Source organism: Ostrinia furnacalis, unplaced genomic scaffold (genome assembly GCF_004193835.3).
Source record: "Ostrinia furnacalis isolate ACB-3 unplaced genomic scaffold, ASM419383v2 OfSCF2101, whole genome shotgun sequence".
In the NCBI taxonomy this organism is placed as follows: domain Eukaryota; kingdom Metazoa; phylum Arthropoda; class Insecta; order Lepidoptera; family Crambidae; genus Ostrinia; species Ostrinia furnacalis.
The window spans coordinates 197,327-218,950 of record NW_021132340.1 but is presented as its reverse complement, the minus strand read 5'-3'; the positions used below and the strand labels follow the sequence as shown (position 1 = coordinate 218,950).

The 21,624-nt window shown below is 38.0% G+C and overlaps 1 protein-coding gene across 1 annotated transcript; it reads right to left on the bottom strand.

Moving 5' to 3' along the window:
- Positions 1 to 263: 263 nt before the first annotated feature.
- Hacd2 (3-hydroxyacyl-CoA dehydratase 2) lies at positions 264 to 17,855 on the bottom strand. Its single transcript, XM_028307109.1, has 6 exons — positions 17,536 to 17,855; positions 11,302 to 11,433; positions 10,516 to 10,639; positions 4,757 to 4,962; positions 2,560 to 2,699; positions 264 to 898 (listed from the first exon to the last, which is right to left on the bottom strand). Exons 1-6 carry the CDS (start codon positions 17,737 to 17,739, stop codon positions 577 to 579), a joined length of 1,128 nt encoding a protein of 375 aa, XP_028162910.1. The 5' UTR covers positions 17,740 to 17,855; the 3' UTR covers positions 264 to 576.
- Between the last annotated feature and the right edge of the window lie 3,769 nt (positions 17,856 to 21,624).

Below are 21,624 nucleotides of genomic sequence, written 5' to 3'. Positions count from 1 at the left end.
ATTGACTCTCTTTCAAGGACCTACTGGTCCATCATTACAAACATAAATATCACAACTAAATAAATATTCAATTTTCCTAAATTTATTTCCAAAGAACTGAAAAACATAATTTACCCACAGCTGTTGCAAACAACAGGCAGCATTTATAAGTTTATCAATTTAAAGATCAAGTAAGTATGTTCACAGCTTTTAGGCTGAAAATGGCGCCCGAATTATTACTAGGCAAAGAGCCTATTATTGCACAGTACTTTTTTCTCTTAGCGTATATTACATCTTCATGACTCATAATAATTATAAACTGACTAGCGCCCGTTTCCCATATTCAATCCTTGTCCAAATCCGGATTTCAACTGTCAAATTTAATTCAGTTTTAGACTAAATATCCACAATTTTTTTTCGATGCGTTTACACTTTAACATTGTTTAAATAGTCTTATGAACAATATGAAAATGTAAAAAGATCGAAAACCGTAGATACTTTGACCAAAAACATATTGAAAGACAGTTGGACGGATTTGGATTAGGAATTTAGGATTGAATATAGAAATCCAGCATAAGTGCATACAGCGAGACTATCCTACTTGCATTTCCTTATCACAACCCTGGATCTGAGGTGGCGCTTCCGTTGATGGTACATGTACCTCATGAGGATCGCGCCAGCTCCCATGAGACTTATCAAGTACCCTCTCATGAGGAATGGCATGTCGAAAGTGAAATTCCAAGCGTTGGGCATCGTCACAGTTAGCCTCTTCGTCTCTTCTATGTACGGAATGTTCCTCAATATGAGGACAAACTCGCAAGTGATGCCGCAAGGGTACAGAGGGACCCACAGCGAATATCGCAGCCATTTGATTATCCCGATCTCCTTCTTGTACAGCTGTGTGATGTAGTAGAGACATCTGCAATGAAGAAAAGAATAAATTAGCAGGGTTCGAGGATATATATCAAGGGATATATATCAAGATATATATCGGATATATATCCGATATATATCAAGCCGGTTTTGATGATATATATCAATTTTTAAAATTTGTTACTGTATTTGTACTTTTTGACATAAGATTTTTATTTTTTTAGTTGATTTTGCCGTATTTCAAAGATATTTTATGTTTTTGCTTTATTTGTCTGATTTTAAGTTTTAAAAACATTAAAAACATGTTTATGTAACACATATGCAATAGTATTCATGAATAATACAATAAAATAATACTATGGCTTTCATACAAAATTGATATATATCAAAGTTGATATATATCGGATATATATCATAAATATCCAATATTTTGATATTTATAATAAATATCGGATATTTTCGAACCCTGTAAATTAGTGATGTGCTAGGCGTCGCTTCATAGGCGCGTATCCGTCATTATACGCTTGGTGTATGCTTGCTTATCATACAAGACGATGAAACACACAAAATACAATTAGCCAACAAACGGAGCGCTAACACGGGACTATTTCCACCTCTTTTTCCCACCGCTGCAACTCCTGCGTAGCCAGGATCTATAGTTTGACCGCCAATAAAAACCCAACCAGTGAAGGTCAAGTTTCCGGCAGTAAGTCCTTGGCCAGACTGCATAAGTGGACTCGGGGCAGTATGCAGTATTGAGTACACCGCGTCGTGCCCGCATATGTAGTCTGGCCAAGCACTAAAGCTTTGCTCGCATTTGTCGAGTAATTTAGTAGAGTAATGCCCGTTTTCACCATCAATCCTTAATTTTTAAGTGACCCCTATTGTAACACAACAGGAGTTTTGATTCATAGGGGTCACTTAAAAATTAGGGATTGATGGTGAAAACGGGCATAACTCGCCGTTAGTAACTAAATTACTTGCTACTGACCAAAACACCGTGCACACTTTGGTCGAGTATAGTTTACAAATTAATGATTAGTGATATAAATAAAGCCTTTAGTGAGCGATTCATGGTTGTGCACGTCATTATGACGGGGAAGTTACTGAACGCGGAAATATTGTGAATTAATGGCCACTGAATTAATGGCAACACATGATGATATTATGTGTATTTTTTATTCCTAACGTTACCATCGTACATGAACGGATTCTCAAGTCCAAGGCAACCAAAACTCACAAGTCATTGAAATTTAAATTTTATTTTGGGTTTCATTGGTTCGGTGCCTTATGATTTGATATATTTAGGTTGTTTTCTGATATCAAACTACAATATTACTAAACTTGTATATTGACTGTCTGACATAAGTTCATGACTGTTAAGCACTTTTCAGCACTTCGGCTTCAGCTGAGAGAGAGAATCCCTTTAAAAATAAATAAAAAGACCTAATTTCCACTCTTGGAAACACTGTTTACTTGAAGCATCGTCATTATTCTGAGACTACGATTATACGGTATGTTATTTTTATAGTTGATCTATCCAAACATTCAATTCTAAAAAAAAAACTAAATAAATGTACGATTAATTTTTGTTATGGAATTGTTTTTTTCATTAAATTGACCCTTGGGAAAAGTTGACGCAGTCGTTTTTGATCAAGTATAAAAATAACAGCCTGTATATTAAAGATAAAAATAAATGAAACTTACCTCATCATCTCGATCAAGCTCCACGTTATAAACAAGTAGAACACTGCCGGTTTTGTCTGCAGTCTTGGTTCGATTTCGAGGTTGAAGAATACTGTGATTATTCGCCCGATTATTTGGAAAAACGGCATAAATGCACCTCCCTGAAACAATTTCAAATATGTATTAAATTAGATTCAAACAGAAAGCGTAGGTATGCACTTGGTTATGAAGAGAAAAACAAGTCAAGTGACTACTTCATTAATTGAGAATGTTACTAGGTATGCAAAATCACTTGAAACCTATGTTACAGTTAAGATTTTACATTTACAAATACATTAGTTTTTATTTCATTCAAAAATACCCAGTAGTTATGATTTTATAGGCATTCAAAGTTCGCTTAAATATTGAGTCCCGCCGACGGTCACGTGACCCCGTGTGACGTACATTCACAGCGTCCGCTCACTAGAAAACGGATATAAACATACTTAATTTTTTTTTTGTAAATACAAACTTATTATACATATTAACACCCAGACCCATCACAGAAATTAAAATTGAACCAAACCCAAACTTGATGCGATTGTGTCGTTTTATTGCGAATTACCTTCCAGCTCCATCATTAGACCCCGATTACTATATAGAATTAAAATACTCATCAATACAAAACGAACGAGCCCAAACTCGATGCATTTAAGTCGTTTTATTATAGAGTTCCTATGGCCACCTTCCAGCTCCATCATCAGATCAGCTCCATGTCATCATAATATTGCATGGTCATCCAAATCACATGTGTTTGCGAAATTTCAGCTTAATCGGTTGCCTGGAAGTGGGTCATAATTCAGTTTGCAAGATTCCACCCATACAAATATGAGCCAGTCGTTGTAAAATGACGTCACGCGCATAAAATGGCGGGACGGCCGCCGCCCGCACTTTTAAAATTCAATATCTTGGAAACTAATTGACGTATCGAAATAATTCTTTCACGTGTATTTTTTATTTTTAACAGAGAATACAGAAAGCTAAAAAACAAAATTAGTGAACATTCTTCATTCAGTCGAATTTAATTGTTTCTATGCATATAGATCGTTTCATCCACGAAGACGCGCCCCACCGTTCTTCCGCGAATGTTTGAGTGTTATCGGTATACGCTAAATTATCAATGAGTGCACACGCACACTACAGTAATGACGCTCGGATTGCTCGGATCAAGCTCCCCGCACCCCGCGCGACCGAGACCAAAAATTGGTGGGGCGTTTCTTCGTGGTGATTATTTGGGCTTAAAAATTGTACAAAGGTATATACCATAATGAGGATTTATACCGAGAGCGAGTGTATGATTTCCAGCGCCAATGCATGTATGTGACGAATGAATTTCAGAAACTCAAATAACGGGTGCATGATATATCTGCATGAGTTGCAGCAAATTTATCGTATTGCCAGTATGCTCCTCAATGGTAGTCTAGTTTTCTATACATACTAAAACTTTTTTTAAATGTTTTCATCATCATCATCATTTCAGCCATAGGACGTCCACTGCTTGCAAAAGAAAGTGCTTTTTTTAAGCCTATTTACACAAATAAATGAGTTTTATTGTTTTGCTCTGCACAAATACTTTAGTTACTGTGCTTTAGTGCACCGGGATAAAGGGTGCATGATATAAAAACTGCATGAGTTGCATCAACTTTATCGTTTTGCCAATGATAGCCTACTTAGTTTTGTACATTTATTTAAAAAGTGATATTTCATCACAGCAGCAGCAAAACTGACGGCCGATGGGGCAGCATGGTTCTGGAGTGGAGGCCACGTACCGCAAAACGCAGCGTGGGACCTCCACCCACAAGTTGGACCGACGACCTCATACAGGTAGCAGAAAGGCACTAGATGTAGGCCGCTACCAACCGGGCGACATGAAAATCATTGGGGGTGGCCTATGTTCAGCAATGGACGTCCTGTGACTGAAATGATGATGATGATTACTAAGGCCCAGAACACACGGTGAAGCAACTGCAACTTCTAGGTACTTTTGAGTTGCAGTTGAGAGACCACACATGACGCGACCAATTTGAAATGGTCGCGTCATGTGTTGTCTCTCAACGGAATCTATGGCAGAAACTTAGATGCAACTCAAAAGTAACTACAAGTTGCAGTTTCGTTGCAATTGCGTTTCACCGAGTGTTCTGGGCCTTAGTCTAAAAAAGGTTTTGCTCTAAATACTTACTTTAGTGTAACCAAATAACGGGTGCATGATATCCAGAAAGAGTATGAGTTGAAGGAACTTCATGGTGTTGCCGACGTGTTCATACGTGGTGGGGACAGACGCGTAGCCAAGCTTGGCGTAGCGTGTGGCTATAACGCTCAGGATGTAAGCGTAGCCCACGACTTGGAACAGGTTGTAGAATATCAGGTACACTTTGATGGTCTCCTCTGCAAAGATAGTTTAATGGTCAATATCCGCCTTTATATGCCATGACATTGCAATGGGGTTACATTGCGATATTTGCGATCATTATTTCTAGACTACTTCTCAGATTTTATTAAACATACTTAAAGACTGGATTTTTTTCCTACTAATATCTTACCATCCTTTTTTTTTCGACTGGAAAATGCATGAAACTGCATACTCACCAGCCCGGGGGAGCCAATGAGTTATGTGGGGCTCTCCTCGCCTGAAGGACCTTCAGGCGAGGAGAGCCCCACATAACTCAATATCTTACCATCCTATCTTAATCCTACTAATATTATAAATGCGAAAGTTTGTATGGATGTCTGGATGTCAACATGTTTGTTACTGTTTCACGCAAAAACTACTGAACGGATTTCGACGAAACTTTACAGTATTATTGTTTATAACCCAGAATATTTATAGGTTATAATTTATGACGATACGATACCTAAGTATAGAAACTAAATTTCAATAAATAAATAAGACGTGAGAAATATTTACAAAATAGCGCCATCTATTAACATTGCTTTTCACATTCGTAAATAATAATGAAATATTAAATAAAGTTGTATGTAGGTACCTATTTGAATCACAGAGTATTGGTTAATAAAACAGGGTAAAACGGGGTCCACTCCACGCGTACGAAGTCGCGGGCGGCCGCTAGTAATACTATAAAGGTGTTTTGTGAGGAAGGATGAATGTTTGTTACTTTGCAAGAGTCGCACAAAAAACTACTGAACATACCTGCCTTGTTATGCATAAAAAATACAGGCTAGCATACTACAAAACAATTATATTATGCATTTTTTACTGACTGTGATGATGTGATGACAGCAAGTTGTTCACAACTCTACTACTTATAAAAAAAGGTCGCGGGGTCGAGTCTTGTTCAACACAAATATTTTTGCTTATCATGGTATTGGTCTTTGTATGTATATTATGTATTTACAGAAAAGTATTTAAAAATGTTTGAAATGGCGAGAAGACAACTGTGTCATGTACTACACTGGTAAAATGTACAAGGATTAAATACATTTTACGTGGAAATTTGCTTTAAAATTTAATGTATTCGCACATTTTATGTCGACGTACTGGTTTAAGTACTTGTGAAAAAATATACAGTCATGGACAATTTAAAGGAACGCAAAAAAAATTAAATAACGTAGGTATAGTCGACATTCCACCAGCTCGTACTAAGCTGCTGTCTTTTTGTCTGCCTTTTCAAGGCGAGAATGAATAGGCACTTACTACAGGGCAAATGTTTAACATCTGGTGCGATTTCGGTCAAATTTCTGCAGTGTTATGCATAATAAAAAGGATTTTCTTATGGTATCGTCGATGCCAGACTCATCACACGCATGACAACCAATGGCATTTTACTAATCTCTATTTTTTTTCATTAAGTAAAATTATTTTGTGTTAATTAATGCTAGTTAATGATTCTATTCAACAAGTCTTAACAAGCTTATCATTATTATGTATTAGACAAATCAGTACATTAGTTTTTTTTTTGTTGCGTTCCTTTAATTATGTCCATGAGTGTAGTACCTATTAATAAATATTAAGGCGATTAGTGTCCTCAATCCGCGCCAAATGGGCATTTTGTAAAGCCTACTCCTCTTATACTGCTGGACAGAAATAGTTGAAAAAAATATATGTTATACAACAGTTCAAGGACTACATTTGTGACGTTTGAATTTTCGCTAAGTCTCTTTGTTTTGGATTAAAAAAATAAATACGGGACATCGATTTTTTACTTAAATTCCCTACTCCTCCAAAACGGCTATGTTAATTTAAAAGATTTTTGCACGAATAGATTGGGAATTCTTTAATCTTTAAATGACACGTTGCGTTTTTCAATCGAACATTACTTTCATTCATAAATTTTACTTTTGATAAATTCCGAACGTTTTGCTGTTGAGGGGGCCTTCGCGGGGTGCGGGCGGCAGTCGGCCGCTGGCCTTCAGACGGGGAGGTTGTGTCACTCGCTACAAACTGACATTAGCGATCAAAATGAATTTTTTCTTTGGCTAAGTTGCACCACCTGACGTGACCTAACTTTGACCGTAGCTTTGGCGATAACCGGTGTTTTTTGTATGGAGTTAGACAGACTTTTGACGCTTGTCAAAGTTGAAGTAAGATGGTGCAACCCAGCTTTTGTTCGACAATAGATTTTATGTCAGAATTGTTCATAGAGTACGTGCAGTCAGACGATACAATTGAATTATGACGCGCTCAGACGCTATTTTCTACCTGAATAGAATCTATTAGTGTAAAAAAACTATAATTGACTCCAAAACAACTGCACTAGATAAATACAAGTAGAAAAATTATTACGTTATTTATTTACTAGGCCTTTGCAATCAGTATCCAAATTAGGAGCTAGTCAGAATCTGTAACTTAATCGATTTACGTGAAGAAAACAATTTATATTTTTCATACTTATTAGAATTAGATTTTAAATATGTTTCTTCGCGAAAATACCACAATTAAAAATAACACCTGTAACGCCCCTGGGTCTGCGGGTGTCTATGGGTGACGGTAATCATTTACCAACAGGTGATCCGTTTGCTCGTTTGCCTCCTGTCACATTAAAAAAAATTAAGATAAAGTGGTATTGAATTGTTCTATAGAGCTTATTAAAAATTTGGATACTGATTACAAAATTAGCCATTTTCGGAGTCGGTGTCGGTGTCCTACCTTTTGGTGATTCGTTTTGGAGTTGGTTTTAATTTTTAGTGAAATTAATCTATTTCATGCCTTTAGTAGACTATAGGTACCCAGTAGACCTTGTTGTTGCCACTGAAGGTGCATAGGTACTCAGTACATTGATACCATATTTTTCATGTTAAGTGCAAATAAACTTCCCTAAATTACCAAACCATGAAACGTACCTATATTATTAAAAAGTTTCGCAGATAAAAACTAAAATCCTCTTATAAGGTGATGAATTTTAGGAGCATGTCATGAAACCAAAATTATTAGCATAAAAGAGCTTGTTTTAAAAAAAATCTTTTTATTTATGATGGGGAATTTACTGCGGCGTAGTAGCAGAGATTTTCCGTTTGTAGATCGTAATAATTTCGAAGAATAGGGATGTTTCGTGGATAAAGCAAGAAAGTAGCAAGAGTTTGAATAAGACCGTCGGTGAACTTACCAAAAAAAAACTCTAAATGTATTTTTCACTTTTTTAAACTTATGAAAATTTAAAGAGATGAAGCGCACCAAAGTTCAGAAGATGAGGCACATGACGTCAAGGCATGCTTAAAAATGTGGCGATTTGTGTCGTCACGCGGAATTTCATCGCATCATTATCTTCGTAATTACTTGTTTAATTGAAAAATAAAAATATCCTGTGTCCAATATTTTTTGATAATGTAAAATTGACGGACCAAAAGTCTTTTTTAAAGAAACTAGCCTATTCCTATGGCCACATTCCAGCTCCATCATCAGACCCTGCAGTTTCCCTTAGAGAATTGAAGACTCATGATTTTCAAAGTAGCGTACCTACTTACATAACATTAGGTACTTGCTTATACAGGGTGTCCCAAAAACAATGGATAACCCTTCAACCATCGATAGGCCTCGCCATGGTCTCCCTAACGTCCAATTTTGACCCCAGTAAAAATATCACCGTTTTCAAGATTTTTAAGTTTTTGTGCATTTTTAGAAAATTGTAATGAAATTATTTAGGTATAATAATAAATAAATACAAATCAAACGAGCCTAAACTCGATGGAATCGTTTATTCCCGGAGTTGCTATGGGGCCACTGGCATTCCAGCTCTACCATCAGATCAGCTCCATGTCATCACAATATTGCATTGTCACCCGAATTACATGTATATCCGAAATTTGAACTCAATCAATTGATGAAGGATTTCTAATAAAAAGACAAATACATTTTCAGTTTATTCTTCATAAGTGATAGACAAAAGCAGAAACATTTGCTTTTTTAGGCCATAGACAATACTAGGTAGGTACTAATGCGTTCCAATAGGGATGATGACTGGGTAATGAAATCGAAATTCTATTTAGTCCGTCAGACAGATAATTAGAAAATATTAGACTCATATTTTTTATTTTTTTCCATAATCGAATAATTACAGTATTATATTGAGTTGAAATGTCGCGTGACGTCACATTTGAGTAAAAATTCTACTCAAGCGTGGCGTATCGCGCCATTTCAACTCGATGTAGCACTGTTATTATTTAATTATGAAAGAAAATAAAAAATATGAGTCTAATATTTTCTAATTATCTGTCTGACGGACAAATAATTGAAATTTTGTCATCTAGCCTAGTTGTCGTCAGGAAGTTGGTCTAACTAATTCAGCTTGCAAGATTCCACCCGAACAAACATTTATGTAATTACCTACATACATCATAAATTGCAAGCTAAATAAAAGCTTGTAATAAAGTCGGGTTTGTTCAAATTTCGAGAACGACTGAACCGACAAAAGCATTAGAAAATTTACGAAAAATAAAATAAAATTTTATCCCGTACAAAATGTTCATGGATTTTGTTATTTTTATTAAATACCTTTACGCCTGAGTTAAATGACACCGACATCAAGGTTCATCAATTTAAGTTTAAAATAATAGGCAGTAATGTATGAAGAAAGAGCTTCTATTCTGTATCTACCTATGCCCGTGTATTTTTGATCGGTGTCAAATCGGAGTTTTTGGTGCGGGGTACGCGGGTGTTGCTCGCGGCGTGAAGGTCAAACGCCCAAGGTCATTGAGGACTCTAATCGCCTTAATATTTTTAAGAAGCGAGCTATTTTACGTCACTGCTGTGCTAAAGTTACGTCAAGTAATGGAAATTTGAAATAAACGTTTGCAAAATAACCTGTCAGCGCTGCGACCCGAACCTGACTTCTGTTTTTGAAACTTAATCTAAAATAACAGTAAAAAATCGTACATTATCCTATTGAAAAATATGTTTTTAAACAGAGACAATAAATACCTACTATTATTTAGCTTATTCTTTAGACGGCCTATGTTCAGCAGTGGACGTCCTGTGGCTGAAATGATGATGAATACCGTTAACCCCTCGATGCTTGTGTCACGCACGAGTGGGTTTACCACAATAGTCGAGCAGCGGGATTCGAACCCTCGTACCTCGGTTCACGAGTCGGCCAGTCCGACGGTTCACCGTTCGGCTATCGTGTATTCCTTGTAACTGAAACGTGGCTAAATTTCGTCGCCTACGCCGAAAAGGGGCGGACATCATAAAAACGGTCAAAAATTTAGTTGTATACAGAAATGCTCCATTCTTCAGGCACTATGTCGTTTTACATTTTTTGTTCTCCTGTATAATTGTATGCGGTCCACAGACCACACAGCTTATGTCCGCAGTCTGTGGAACACTACGTATTATTTATGTACTTATATGGTCGCGAATAGAATAGAATAGGTTTATTGACACATTAAAAGACACAATACAGAAAAAAAAAATGTCGCGGTCCTAATAATTTTATAAAAAAGCTTCGCCCCTTTGCGGCGTCGGCGACGAATTGTGACATAAAGTACCTCTTCGATAGCCCATTTCTTCTTTCTGCAGCCTGTCGTACATGCCCGGATAGTCCTTCATGATGTCGCGTCTCTCCTCATCGCTATCCTGCGGGTCCTCCGATTTCCATAAGTCGAAATTTATCTGCAATTCAAAACCAGTATTAGTAGTGACAATGTCTTCAAGCTATTAACATCACCTAATACAAAACGAGGATTTTTCGCAATTTGTAAAGTACAAAGTGTCAAGGAATTGTGTACCTACTATTATTCTGTGGTTATGGAAATCTTACCGACCGTCAAGGTGTCGGACTGGCCGACTATTGGTCGAATGTTGCTATCGCGCTCGCACACTCACTGCGGGTGCCAGTCGCACAGTCGCGACAGCAATATAATTACGCGCGAGCGATAAGGATGGGTAGCGAGGGGTCATTGGACAAAATTCTACGTGCTCACGGACCGGGCTTTAGTGCTTCGAGGAACGCGGGTTCGATCCCCGCCGCCGCTCGACTATAAATTGTGGTGAACCCACTCGTAACACAAGCATTATTTAGCTTACCACGAGGGGTTAACGGGATTATTAGTAATTTGTATTTCAAAAAAAATACAGGCCTCCCACTAGGTGGACCGACGATCTGGTGAAAGTTGCGGGAGGTGCCTGGATGCGAGCGGCGCAGGACCGGTCTTTGTGGAAATCCTTGGGGGAAGCCTTTGTCCAGCAGTGGACGTCTTTCGGCTGAAACGAACGAACGAATTTGTTTTTACAAATTGCTTTATACCGCTTTAAAAGAGGCAAGAAGTGTTTACCTTTAACCAGGCGGGTTTCTGAGGCTGTGCCGTGAGCCGGGGCCACCAAGCTGGCTTCCTCTTCTGCAGGACCACATCCACTCGGTTCTCCAACACCCGAACCACTGCGGGCTTCTCATCATTTGAGGTGTCCTGAGAATCAAAAAGCTACTGAGTCCACCATGGTCCAGTGTAATCGCGATGCCTGTAAGGCCTGCTATACACGGACAGCTTGAAGCAGTTACGTGTCGGCAGCTTCAAGCTGCGACTGCATAGCAAACTACGGAAACAGTTGTCACTGCTCGAGCGGCTCAGTGTATGTGTGTGTACGTAGTGTACTGTAGTTTGCTATGCAGTCGCAACTTGAAGCTGTCGGATGCTAGCTGCTTCAAGCTGTCCGTGTATGGCGGGCCTAACCGACAGAAATGGAAGCACATCGCCAGGAGAGCTACCCTTGGAGATGACATCGAACACCCCACCGTGTACCTCGTCAGCGCAACCACAAGAAGAAAAGAAACAAAAATTGTTTATCGTTAAGAGATATCTCCTTAGTAACTAACTATGAAATTAGCTGTTTCCGGTTGTAAATGAAGGCCATTCTCACGCAGTGAACGTCATTGGGCTGAAACGAACGAAGCTGTTTCATCTGAATTTTTGTTGAAGTTTTGAAGGGTTATTTACTACCCAGTATTGATGAAACAATAGTCGTGCGTGACAGCGTATTACACTTGAAAACTATGGGTTCACCTAGTGGCCAAGTGGCTCAGATGGTGAGAGTAGTCGTCCAGCAAGCGAAAGCGAAATCGTCGAAATTTTCTATTAATCGTCTTCGATCATTTAACTTTCAATATGGAGTAAAACGCAGCGTGGGACGTCCACCCACAAGGTGGTGGTTAGAGGTAGCAGGAAAGCTACCAACCGGTCAACATGGAAATCATTGGGGTAGGCCTCAGATCATAGAAGGGAGAGGTAGGCCTGTGTTAAGCAGTGAACGTCCTATTGGTTGGGTTTTTATTGGCGGTCAAGCTGTAGATCCTGGCTACACAGGAGTTGCAGTGGTGGGAAGTAGAGGTGGGAATAGTCCCGTAGTGAACGTCCTAAATGTGGTCCTACGTCCTATGGCTGAAATGATGACCTAAGTACCTAATGTAGGCTTGCTGACTAGGTATTTTACAGTGTACGTATGTGAAAACTAATGTGAAATATTTTGTGACGTGTGACGATGAATTGCTAATCATGATTTTGATCTATGAACTATTCGACGATTACTTACATGTACCTACAGATTGAAGTCTTACACTATGCAGGAAGTTGGAAAAACAAGGTTTTCCACTAAATGGCGAGATCTTTCAAGGTCTTTTATTTTTAATATGTTTTAGGTTTAGTTATGCATAAACTACGATGGATAAGTAATTTCTATCCCACCAAAAACATTGTAAAAAACTAGCCAAGTCTCGATGGAGCTGCTTGTTTATCTCTAAAAAAAAACCGGCCAAGTGCGAGTCGGACTCGCGCACCGAGGGTTCCGTACAAACCTGCAAGGTTTACAAAGTTCGTTCATTACGACAATCGAGTCATAACTATGGTATTTTTATTGCAAAATGAAATTCATAACATTACAATGGGGAAAGTAACTACTTAAAAGGAGAATGCCCAAAAGTGGTATCGCTCGAAATCTAATTGTACATTGAGGGTACCACACCGTAAATTCCTTTCTTCATTTGTAATGATTTGCGAAAGTAGTAAGAAATTGTAAAACCTCCGGANTCTCTGCCGCTTTAAAATTTTCATTAATTTCCGTCATAGCTTTGCCCGTTTGTCCAATAAAGCGATTTCTCAACTTCTTTTTTTGAACTACTTTCCATTCTTCACTATGGCCATATTCTTTCCACTCGCCGTTACGGACAATATCAGCCATCGATTTACGACCGGCCGCGGGCGCAGTGTGTCCGCTCTCTTGCGCCACGGCAGGCGGGAGGGAATGAATCATCACTGCGGGCCCTTGCGCATTCAAATCTCGCCGGCAGTTGCTCGGAGTGCTCGGCGCAGACACGAGCGCGCAGGTATCCTTAAGTTCGCTCGCGCTCGACTCGCTTTCAATGCTATGTGTTATAGGCGGTTGGAGACAGCTTTTTTGTTCGTTCGTGCTACCCTCCGGTGAAATATGGTTGGGAACGCTTTGTGGTGATGTGATGGATTGCATAGGTGGTAATCCCATAGGGCCACTATCATAGTCATAGCTGCTCATAAGACAAGCGCCTCTTTTCACGGCAACATTTTGATGAAAGTTGTTTACAATTGATGCCTCTTTTAGTGCGTTTATTTCCAGTTTCAGTGATTTAACTTCTTCATTTAATGCGTAGCCTTCCTTAATCTGCTTGATATCGGTCTTTATTTTCACAATATCTTTTAAAAGACTAGTTACATCTACGTGGTCAAATGAAACCGGAGGTAATTTTTGCAACTCCCTGGCCACGAAGATTGGAATACTCTCTGGGTTTATATCCTTCAGCAAACATATGATGTCTTCAATCTCTCTTTGTGTTTTACCGTGATTCTTCCGAGTTTTCTTTTTCGATTTTGGAATCGAATCAAACAGTAAGTTTTTCGCTGTCGTAATTTCACTCTGTGAGAAAGCACTTGCACATATTAAACTAATGCTTTCTTCATCCATAACGTCTATTTTATTTCACACAAAGGCAAGAACTTCATTTATAACTATATTGCATTTCGTACATTTCACTGTGTTAGACATCTCGCTTGACTTGATTATATGACAATGCTTTATGCCAAATTTCAAGATTCTGAGTTTACGGGAAGTATCCTGTAGGTTTTGATTCCTTTGCGAGTGTCGAAAATTTGTTGAAAATATCGACATAATCGGCTGTATCTTTTGATTGACTTGGCTTAGAAGTTTGATATTTTCACAGCTTAAAGGGACAATAGACCTGAGTATTTCATGTGAATTTCAGCTTGATACGTCCACGCGTTCTTGAGATAAAGGGTCTTGACAGACAGACAGACGGACAACAAAGTGATCCAATAAGGGTTCCGTTTTTTCCTTTTGAGGTACGGAACCCTAAAAGTAATGAAATCTAGACAAAGTCGTGCCAAGTCTATGATGGTTCCTTACTGCGATTACTTTATTATTATACTTAATATTGTGTGACTTGGCCGTTGAACAATCTTTATTATGATAATCATACATAAGTATTATTGAATGGGTAGCGGTTCTGGCGACAGATTGGGGCAATGATGTCATGGAGCACCTGATTTTGTACCCTTCAACGGCCAAGTCACACAACATTAAGTATAATAATAAAGAAATCGCAGTAAGGAACCATCATAGACTTGGCACGACTTTGTCTAGATTTCATTACTTTTTAGAGATAAACAAGCAGCTCCATCGAGACTTGACTAGTATTTTACAGAATGTTTTTGGTGGGATAAACCTTTACAGGACCGTAGCCTAGGTGGACGGTTACGATACGATACGATACGATAGTGCTCACCCAGCCAGGACGAGGCCTGCTCCGGTCAAACCGGCATACCAGGAGGCACGATTTTAAGGAAAGACACGCTCTGGGATGGGAGAGGACGGCCGACTAGCCGCTGCGTCTTTAAACCGCAACCGGTCGACCACAACCAAGTAGATATGCATCCTGAGCCTGGTCTAGGAAAATAGGTAAAGACGGGTTATCGTTGATAGGACTGAGCGTTGATGCGATGAGATGGGCGGTCTGGCCTTTGATGAGATGGCTTTGGTTGTTCTTGGTTCATGTACTGCTGCTAGACTAGCCTCGTTGTTCTCTTGATATCTGCGGTAGGTACTNTAAACAAGCAGCTCCATCGAGACTTGGCTAGTATTTTACAGAATGTTTTTGGTGGGATTGCACTTATTTTTGTAGAAAGTGGCATAATTATTTAACGTCGCGGCGTCGTCGTCCTTTAATAAGTATTATCGACATTTTTTAACGATATTAAACACAAATAAACTAACCTTTAAAATGTACAACGAATAAGAATCGTTTAATAACTTCTTAACCTTAGCTAACATCACGATAAATTATAAACGAAATCGACGAAATGCAAATTACACAACATTCAACTTAATCGACGGGGGGGTCTAGAAAGGAAAAAAAATCTGGACACCGCGGTGCAGAAAATCGACACTCAAAGTGCTAGCGCCATCTACCGGTGAGCGGTACAGGCGAACACCACGGTGCCAGTGTGGCGCTAGTAGTATTGATTAAGAATGTGGTGTTACTTCAAATCTTCGATTTTCCTAGTTTTTATACTTTTCCCTTTATGTGGCCATTAAACCCTAACTCTGTACCAAATTTCAGCTCTCCGGGTTTATGGGAAGTACTAGTTCTATTTTGATGATTATCAGTGAGCGAGTGTCATAAATGCGAAACTTTGCTTTCGCTTAACTTCGGAACTAAATGACCTACAGACCTGAAATTTTGGATTTTAAGTATGTGATTATAGCTTACTAGATGACGAAAATTTCTGCGTTCTGGTCTTATCCAGAGGTTCTCAAATAGGGGCCTGAAAATGCGGCGAAATGGTTCCAGTAAAGGATGGTACGGCAGTGTTTGCTTCGCGCTCGACTTGGCGGGGGCACTGCCGTGCCCCCAGATCTATCTAGAAGGCCGACTGGCCTAGTGGGGCTCGCGAACTATTATGTAGAAGTCGCGAGTTCGTACAATACAAATATTAGGGTGTATGAATAAATGTTTGTTTGTATTATTTAAAACAAAAAAGTAATACCTATCTTTGTCTTGATAATGGACTCTTCCTATTAGGAGGGCTGAAATACATAAATCACTACTCCTTATTAAGACACAACAAAGATTACTTCTAAAATTAAGAACATAAGAACCTCCTTTTGTTGAGGTCGGTTAAAAATTCACAGGACTTTGCACGAAAAACTTTTTTTGCGTACGTCATCAAAATCCGTGCGGCGAAACTGAGAGCAGATAATAAATTTTTACTTTGAATTTCTTCCTGCTGGGCTTATTTTAGTCACAAGTCAGTAAATAATTTTAACTTTCCTTCTGTATAATTCTCGCCAGATATAATTTTTATAAAAAACAATATTTATAATAGATGTAATAATCCAAGGGACTACAATGAAATTAGTGATTTATTTGATTTGAAATTACTGGACCAATTTGGCTGATTTTGGTTTTGAATTTTATTTATTTATTTTCACCAACTTAAATGATTAGATAAATTAAGATGAGAAAATATTTGAAAACGACTTCCACGCATATGAAATCGTGGGCACAACTTGTTAGAAATAAACATTCAAAAGTAATTATTATTATAGTATGCCTACTACTTAATATACAAAAATGAGACACTGGCATCTTACCTACCTTGTTGCAAGTAATTATTATAAGTACGTCCATGGTACGGCTAATTGAAGAAGTGATGATTTATTTATACAAAAATAGCTAAATATTTACTACAGTAATACAAAACAACATAAATCAAATTATTCCTTACAGAAGCTATAAAAGATGCATGAAAGTGAAAAAAACATTTTTATTTTCAGAGAAACTTTAAAATTTCTGATAAATGTTTTCCAGAAATATTATAATTAAACAGCATGACATGTGTTATTAGTTGATGGGAAAAATGTAAGAAGCAGCTACAAGATTTTGGCATTATGTATAACTAGATTATGAATAAATGACTGAAACGTTAGTTAACATTTACACCCTGATGTTTATGAAGTAAAGATAAAATGTGTACCTTTCTTAATAAAAACTTTTACACCAAAACTTTAGTGGGTAAATTTTTTTATTTTCTATATTTCACACTTTTTAAGTTTTATATTGTTTTACACAAAACATTTTATGAAATTAAAAATGTGTGATAGGTACATGAATCATAAAATATATTGTTAGCTTATTAAGGTCAGAAAATTCTCATTCATACCCTGTAAAACTTGACCCTTGAAATGAACTAAATAAACCACTGCAAAGGTATAAAGAATAAATAATTAAATATTAGTCTAGCAAGGATTAAGTAGAATTACCAGACAATCATTATTCTGTAACTAACAAAACAACAGTTCATAAACAGCAAACAAGTCTTATGAAAATGAAGATAAAGGTTTTTAATTGGTAGAAAATAAACAAGAATAAAGAAATAAGTACTATTATTTTTACTGATTTACAATGTTTACTGAAAACTACCATGAATAACTTAAAATGGTAAATATTAATTACAAAGTTAACTTACAGTTTTTATCGGAGAATATAAATTCAATCCAAATTCATATTTGCATTTCCCGTGTGCACCTACGCCGATAGCAGAAAACTTCACTTTATCTTCTAGAACTGCAAAGTCAGGACTTTCCACATTTTTCAGGTCAATTCTTAACGAAACACTACTTTCTGTTTGAGCCCAATAAACGAAGGGACTCGGGGAGCTTATGATGACCATTTCTTGAACTTGTTCTATCTTTATTGGCACAAACAATCAATTAATACTTGTGAAAACATCTATTTAAAACCACCAAATCAATGAAAGCCGCGCAAGCTCTCTCTCTCATCTAGACATACTCTCTAATCTGTGCTCTCATCTGTCATCGTACCACTACACTACGCGCACATGTTAGCGCGCAAGTATTTTTAAATATTTTTTTTTACAGTTAACACAGAAAAGCGGAAGCAAAGCAAAATTTAAACCTAAAACATACGGAAAAATCTTGGAAAAATACATTTTTTTACTTGTGAGTAGTGAGGGCCGACTAAGCTAATGCTAGGCTAAATAAAAGAACTACGCGTTTTTATTATTAGGCCAGTAGAATTGAACACAAAAATGAATTAAATCGGAAATAATTCCTACTAAAGATTTTAGTGCTTTAATGGCTTCATTAATTGCCCATAAAGACTCTCCTAGGTTTTCGACTTCGACGGAGTTGTGCTTAAGAGCGTTTACGTGAAGCGCGGCGTTTCAAGGGGCATCATTGGAAATGATTCGCGCGCGGCGTTTTTTAATAGTTTCCAAATGTTTATAGCAAAACAATAACAATGAATTATATATCTTTTCGAAGTAAATATTTTAAAGAAGATGTTATTTTATTATATTAAACTATTTTTATGTTGAATTAAAGAAGAATAATGGTGTAAAAATCACATTGATTTTTGGGTATTTCACGTTTTTTTAATTTGTGATTTTCTTATTGTAAAATGCTTAAATCTAAAAATTTTCTCAGATAACTATTTGCCCAAGGATCTATGCTATAGGATATAAATGTTTGTTAAATAATTTTAACAGTAATTTCATAAAAATTTCAGCTTGTAAACTGACGCTAAAGTGGAAATTTACAAAACCTGTGTAGACTTATCTTGATAGAATTCTTAAATACTAAACTAATCGCAATATTTTCTCAATTAACTATATAGACGACGAAATTGCCTAACTATTTATGCCTATAACATATTTGTAATATTACTGGTTAATGATTGTAACGAGTTGAAAAAGTACTGTTTTTGCGTCAATCGGCGTAAAAGTGGTGGGGGCCCCCGAAAGGGGCGTTTTTACGGTTTTCCGTTTATACCGCGTAAACGGCTTACCCTATCGAAAAGTGGTCTTCCTGACGGTTGAAGGGCATTTAATCCTGCATTAAATAAGACCTAATTCATATGTTTTGAACAAACAGTTCTCGTGATGTTCGGCAAAGTAGAAAATATGTGTATAATTAAATTAATAACCCACTCCACGTTCAATGGATCGTTACCCGCAGGCTTGCAAGTCTTGAAAAGGAGCGCCTCAACCAATGTAACCCTATCAAGGCTTACGAGCTGGATGCGCCTGTCCTTGTTTGTCCCAGCCGTTCCTTAACTGCGGTTGCTGCACTTCTTCCTGGCACTCACCTGAACGACTCTGTTGCCTAGCCGTATGCCTGGTCTAAGGTTCGACGCCAAAAATCAGCAACAAAAAGTTCATATTAAAACGTTGAAGAGTTTTTTGTTTGTCTGTTTGAACGCGCTAATCTCAAGAATTACTAGTTTGATTGAAATAATTATTTTTGTGTTGAATAGCTCATAAATTGAGGAAGGCTATAGGATATATACAATGATATTATATAAAAACAAAAGTTCTATAATATCATTGGATATATACAATCACTCTACGACTAATAGAGTCGAAGCAGTAAAGAAAAATGTTGCAAGCACGGAAAACAGTATTCAAACTATTTTCACGCGTACGAAGTTGATTTTGTGGAGTCTAACCTTGGACCAGGCATATGGCTAAGCAATGCAATCGTACAGGAGGGTACAAGGAAGAGGGGCAGCCACATTAGGTAACACAGAGTCGTTCAGGAGAGTGCCAGGAAGAGGTGCAGCAACCGCAGTTAAGGAACGGCTGGGACGAACAAGGATAAGCGAATCCAACTCGTGAGCCTTCACAGGGATACGCTGGTTAAGGCGACCCTTTAAAAGGCTTGGGAGCCTACGGTCAGTGACGGCGTAGCATGGCTTGGCCCCCGGGGGGATCCCCCCCCCCCCCCCCATGCTCGGGACTATGGCACCCCAGAATGGTCAGGTCTGGTGGCCCCCAGAATTTTCGGGTTACCGATTCGAAGATGAAAGATGTACGAATCAGCTATANGCCCCCAGAATTTTCGGGTTACCGATTCGAAGATGAAAGATGTACGAATCAGCTATAATGATACCAATCGTACCCCCCCGTATCATAATCTTTGTCATGCAGATGCGTGAGTACTAATTTGCGCGACTTTTGTCACCCCCTGATGCCTGGCACCCGGGGCGGACCGCCCCCACCGCCCCCCCCTTACGCCGCTACTGCTACGGGTGACGAGCTATTGGACGTGGAGAGGGTCATAAATTATACACATATTTTCTACTTTGCCGAACATTTGCACGAGAACGGTTTGTCCAAAACATATGAATTTGGTCTTATTTAATGCAGGATTAAATGCCCTTTAACCGTCAGGAAAACCACTTTTCGATAGGGTAAGTCCTTAATGCGGTATAACCGGAAAACCGAAAAAGCGCCCCTTTCGGGGGCCCCCACCACTTAAGCACAACTCCGTCGAAGTCGAAAACCTAGGAGAGTCTTAATGGGCAACCAATGAAGCCATTAAAGCAATAAAATCTTTTGTACGAACTATTTCCGATTTAAAAGCTAATTCTACTGGCCTATATAGTTTTTAGGGTTGCGTAGTCCTGACAAGGAACCCTTAAAGTTTTGTCATTTCTGTCTGTCTGTCATGTCCGTCCGAGGTTTTTCTTGGAAACTGTGGGCACTAGAGATCTGTAATTTTGTGGAGTGGAGTATGTAGGTATATTAATCATGCCAACAAAGTGGTAAAATTTTAAAAGATTTTTTTTTAGTGTAGCTCATCATCGTTGTGTAGCATTATTTTCTAATGTAATCGATATAATTATATCGATATTAGAATCACATCCCTTCTTCTTCTTCTTTTATTGATGGCGATGAACTTGTGCTTTTTCGCCACTGTTCCGCCAATGTCACATGCGCAGCTTTTACACAGTGATAGAGACAAAATAAAATAAAATAAAATAAAATAATTTAACTACAAGACTAAGCGAACTTATCGACCTAAAACAAAAAAGACATCACAAATCACAATCACGACAAGACAACACAAAAAAGACGAAACACACAAAAATTTTGTACAGCAGGGGTTGGGGAAAGGGTTGAGGGATGGGGGTGGTTTGAAACGAAAGAAAAAAAGAAAAAAAAATGACACAGGGGATTAATAAATTTCGCAAGGCCAATTTTTTCCTTACCTACAAATCACATCCCTAGTCTGCAGCTACAATTGACTGATGATGAGTTGATATTTACCACAAAATATAACAGAAGGTAAACTCATGTATGTACCTCGCTTTGCATACCTCTCTCGCTCGCACGCTCGGCCGTGCGCCAGGGTTGTCTTGTCATGTGTTGTGTTTATTTCGTTATGATAGAAAAATGTTACTCTTAATACTATGCAAGAAAGACAATAACAGATATCCACGTATACTTATTTATATTTAGTACGTTATTATAGTAATAGTTTGCAAACAAATACACGAGAAGGAAGTAATTTAGTTGAGTGGTTGACACTATTATCCAACTAATATTATAAATGCGAAAGTTTGGATGTCTGGATGTTTCTTGCTCTTTCACGCAAAAACTACTGAACGGATTTTGATGTAACTTTACAGTATTATTGTTTATAACCCTGAATAACATATAAGCTATAATTTATGACGATCTGTGACAAACTAAATTTCACGCGGGTGAAGCCGCGGGCAAAAGATAGTTATCCAATAATTCCTAAAACCTCTC

Bases quoted from the DNA above. Each gene is read 5' to 3' on its own strand.
- Hacd2 (XM_028307109.1), bottom strand. From the start codon at position 17,739: ATGGTCATCATAAGCTCCCCGAGTCCCTTCGTTTATTGGGCTCAAACA. The intron at 11,434-17,535 runs GTAAGTTAACTT...TTTGATTCTCAG, and splicing joins TATATTCTCCGATAAAAACT to GACACCTCAAATGATGAGAA. The intron at 10,640-11,301 runs GTAAACACTTCT...TTTGAATTGCAG, and splicing joins AGAAACCCGCCTGGTTAAAG to ATAAATTTCGACTTATGGAA.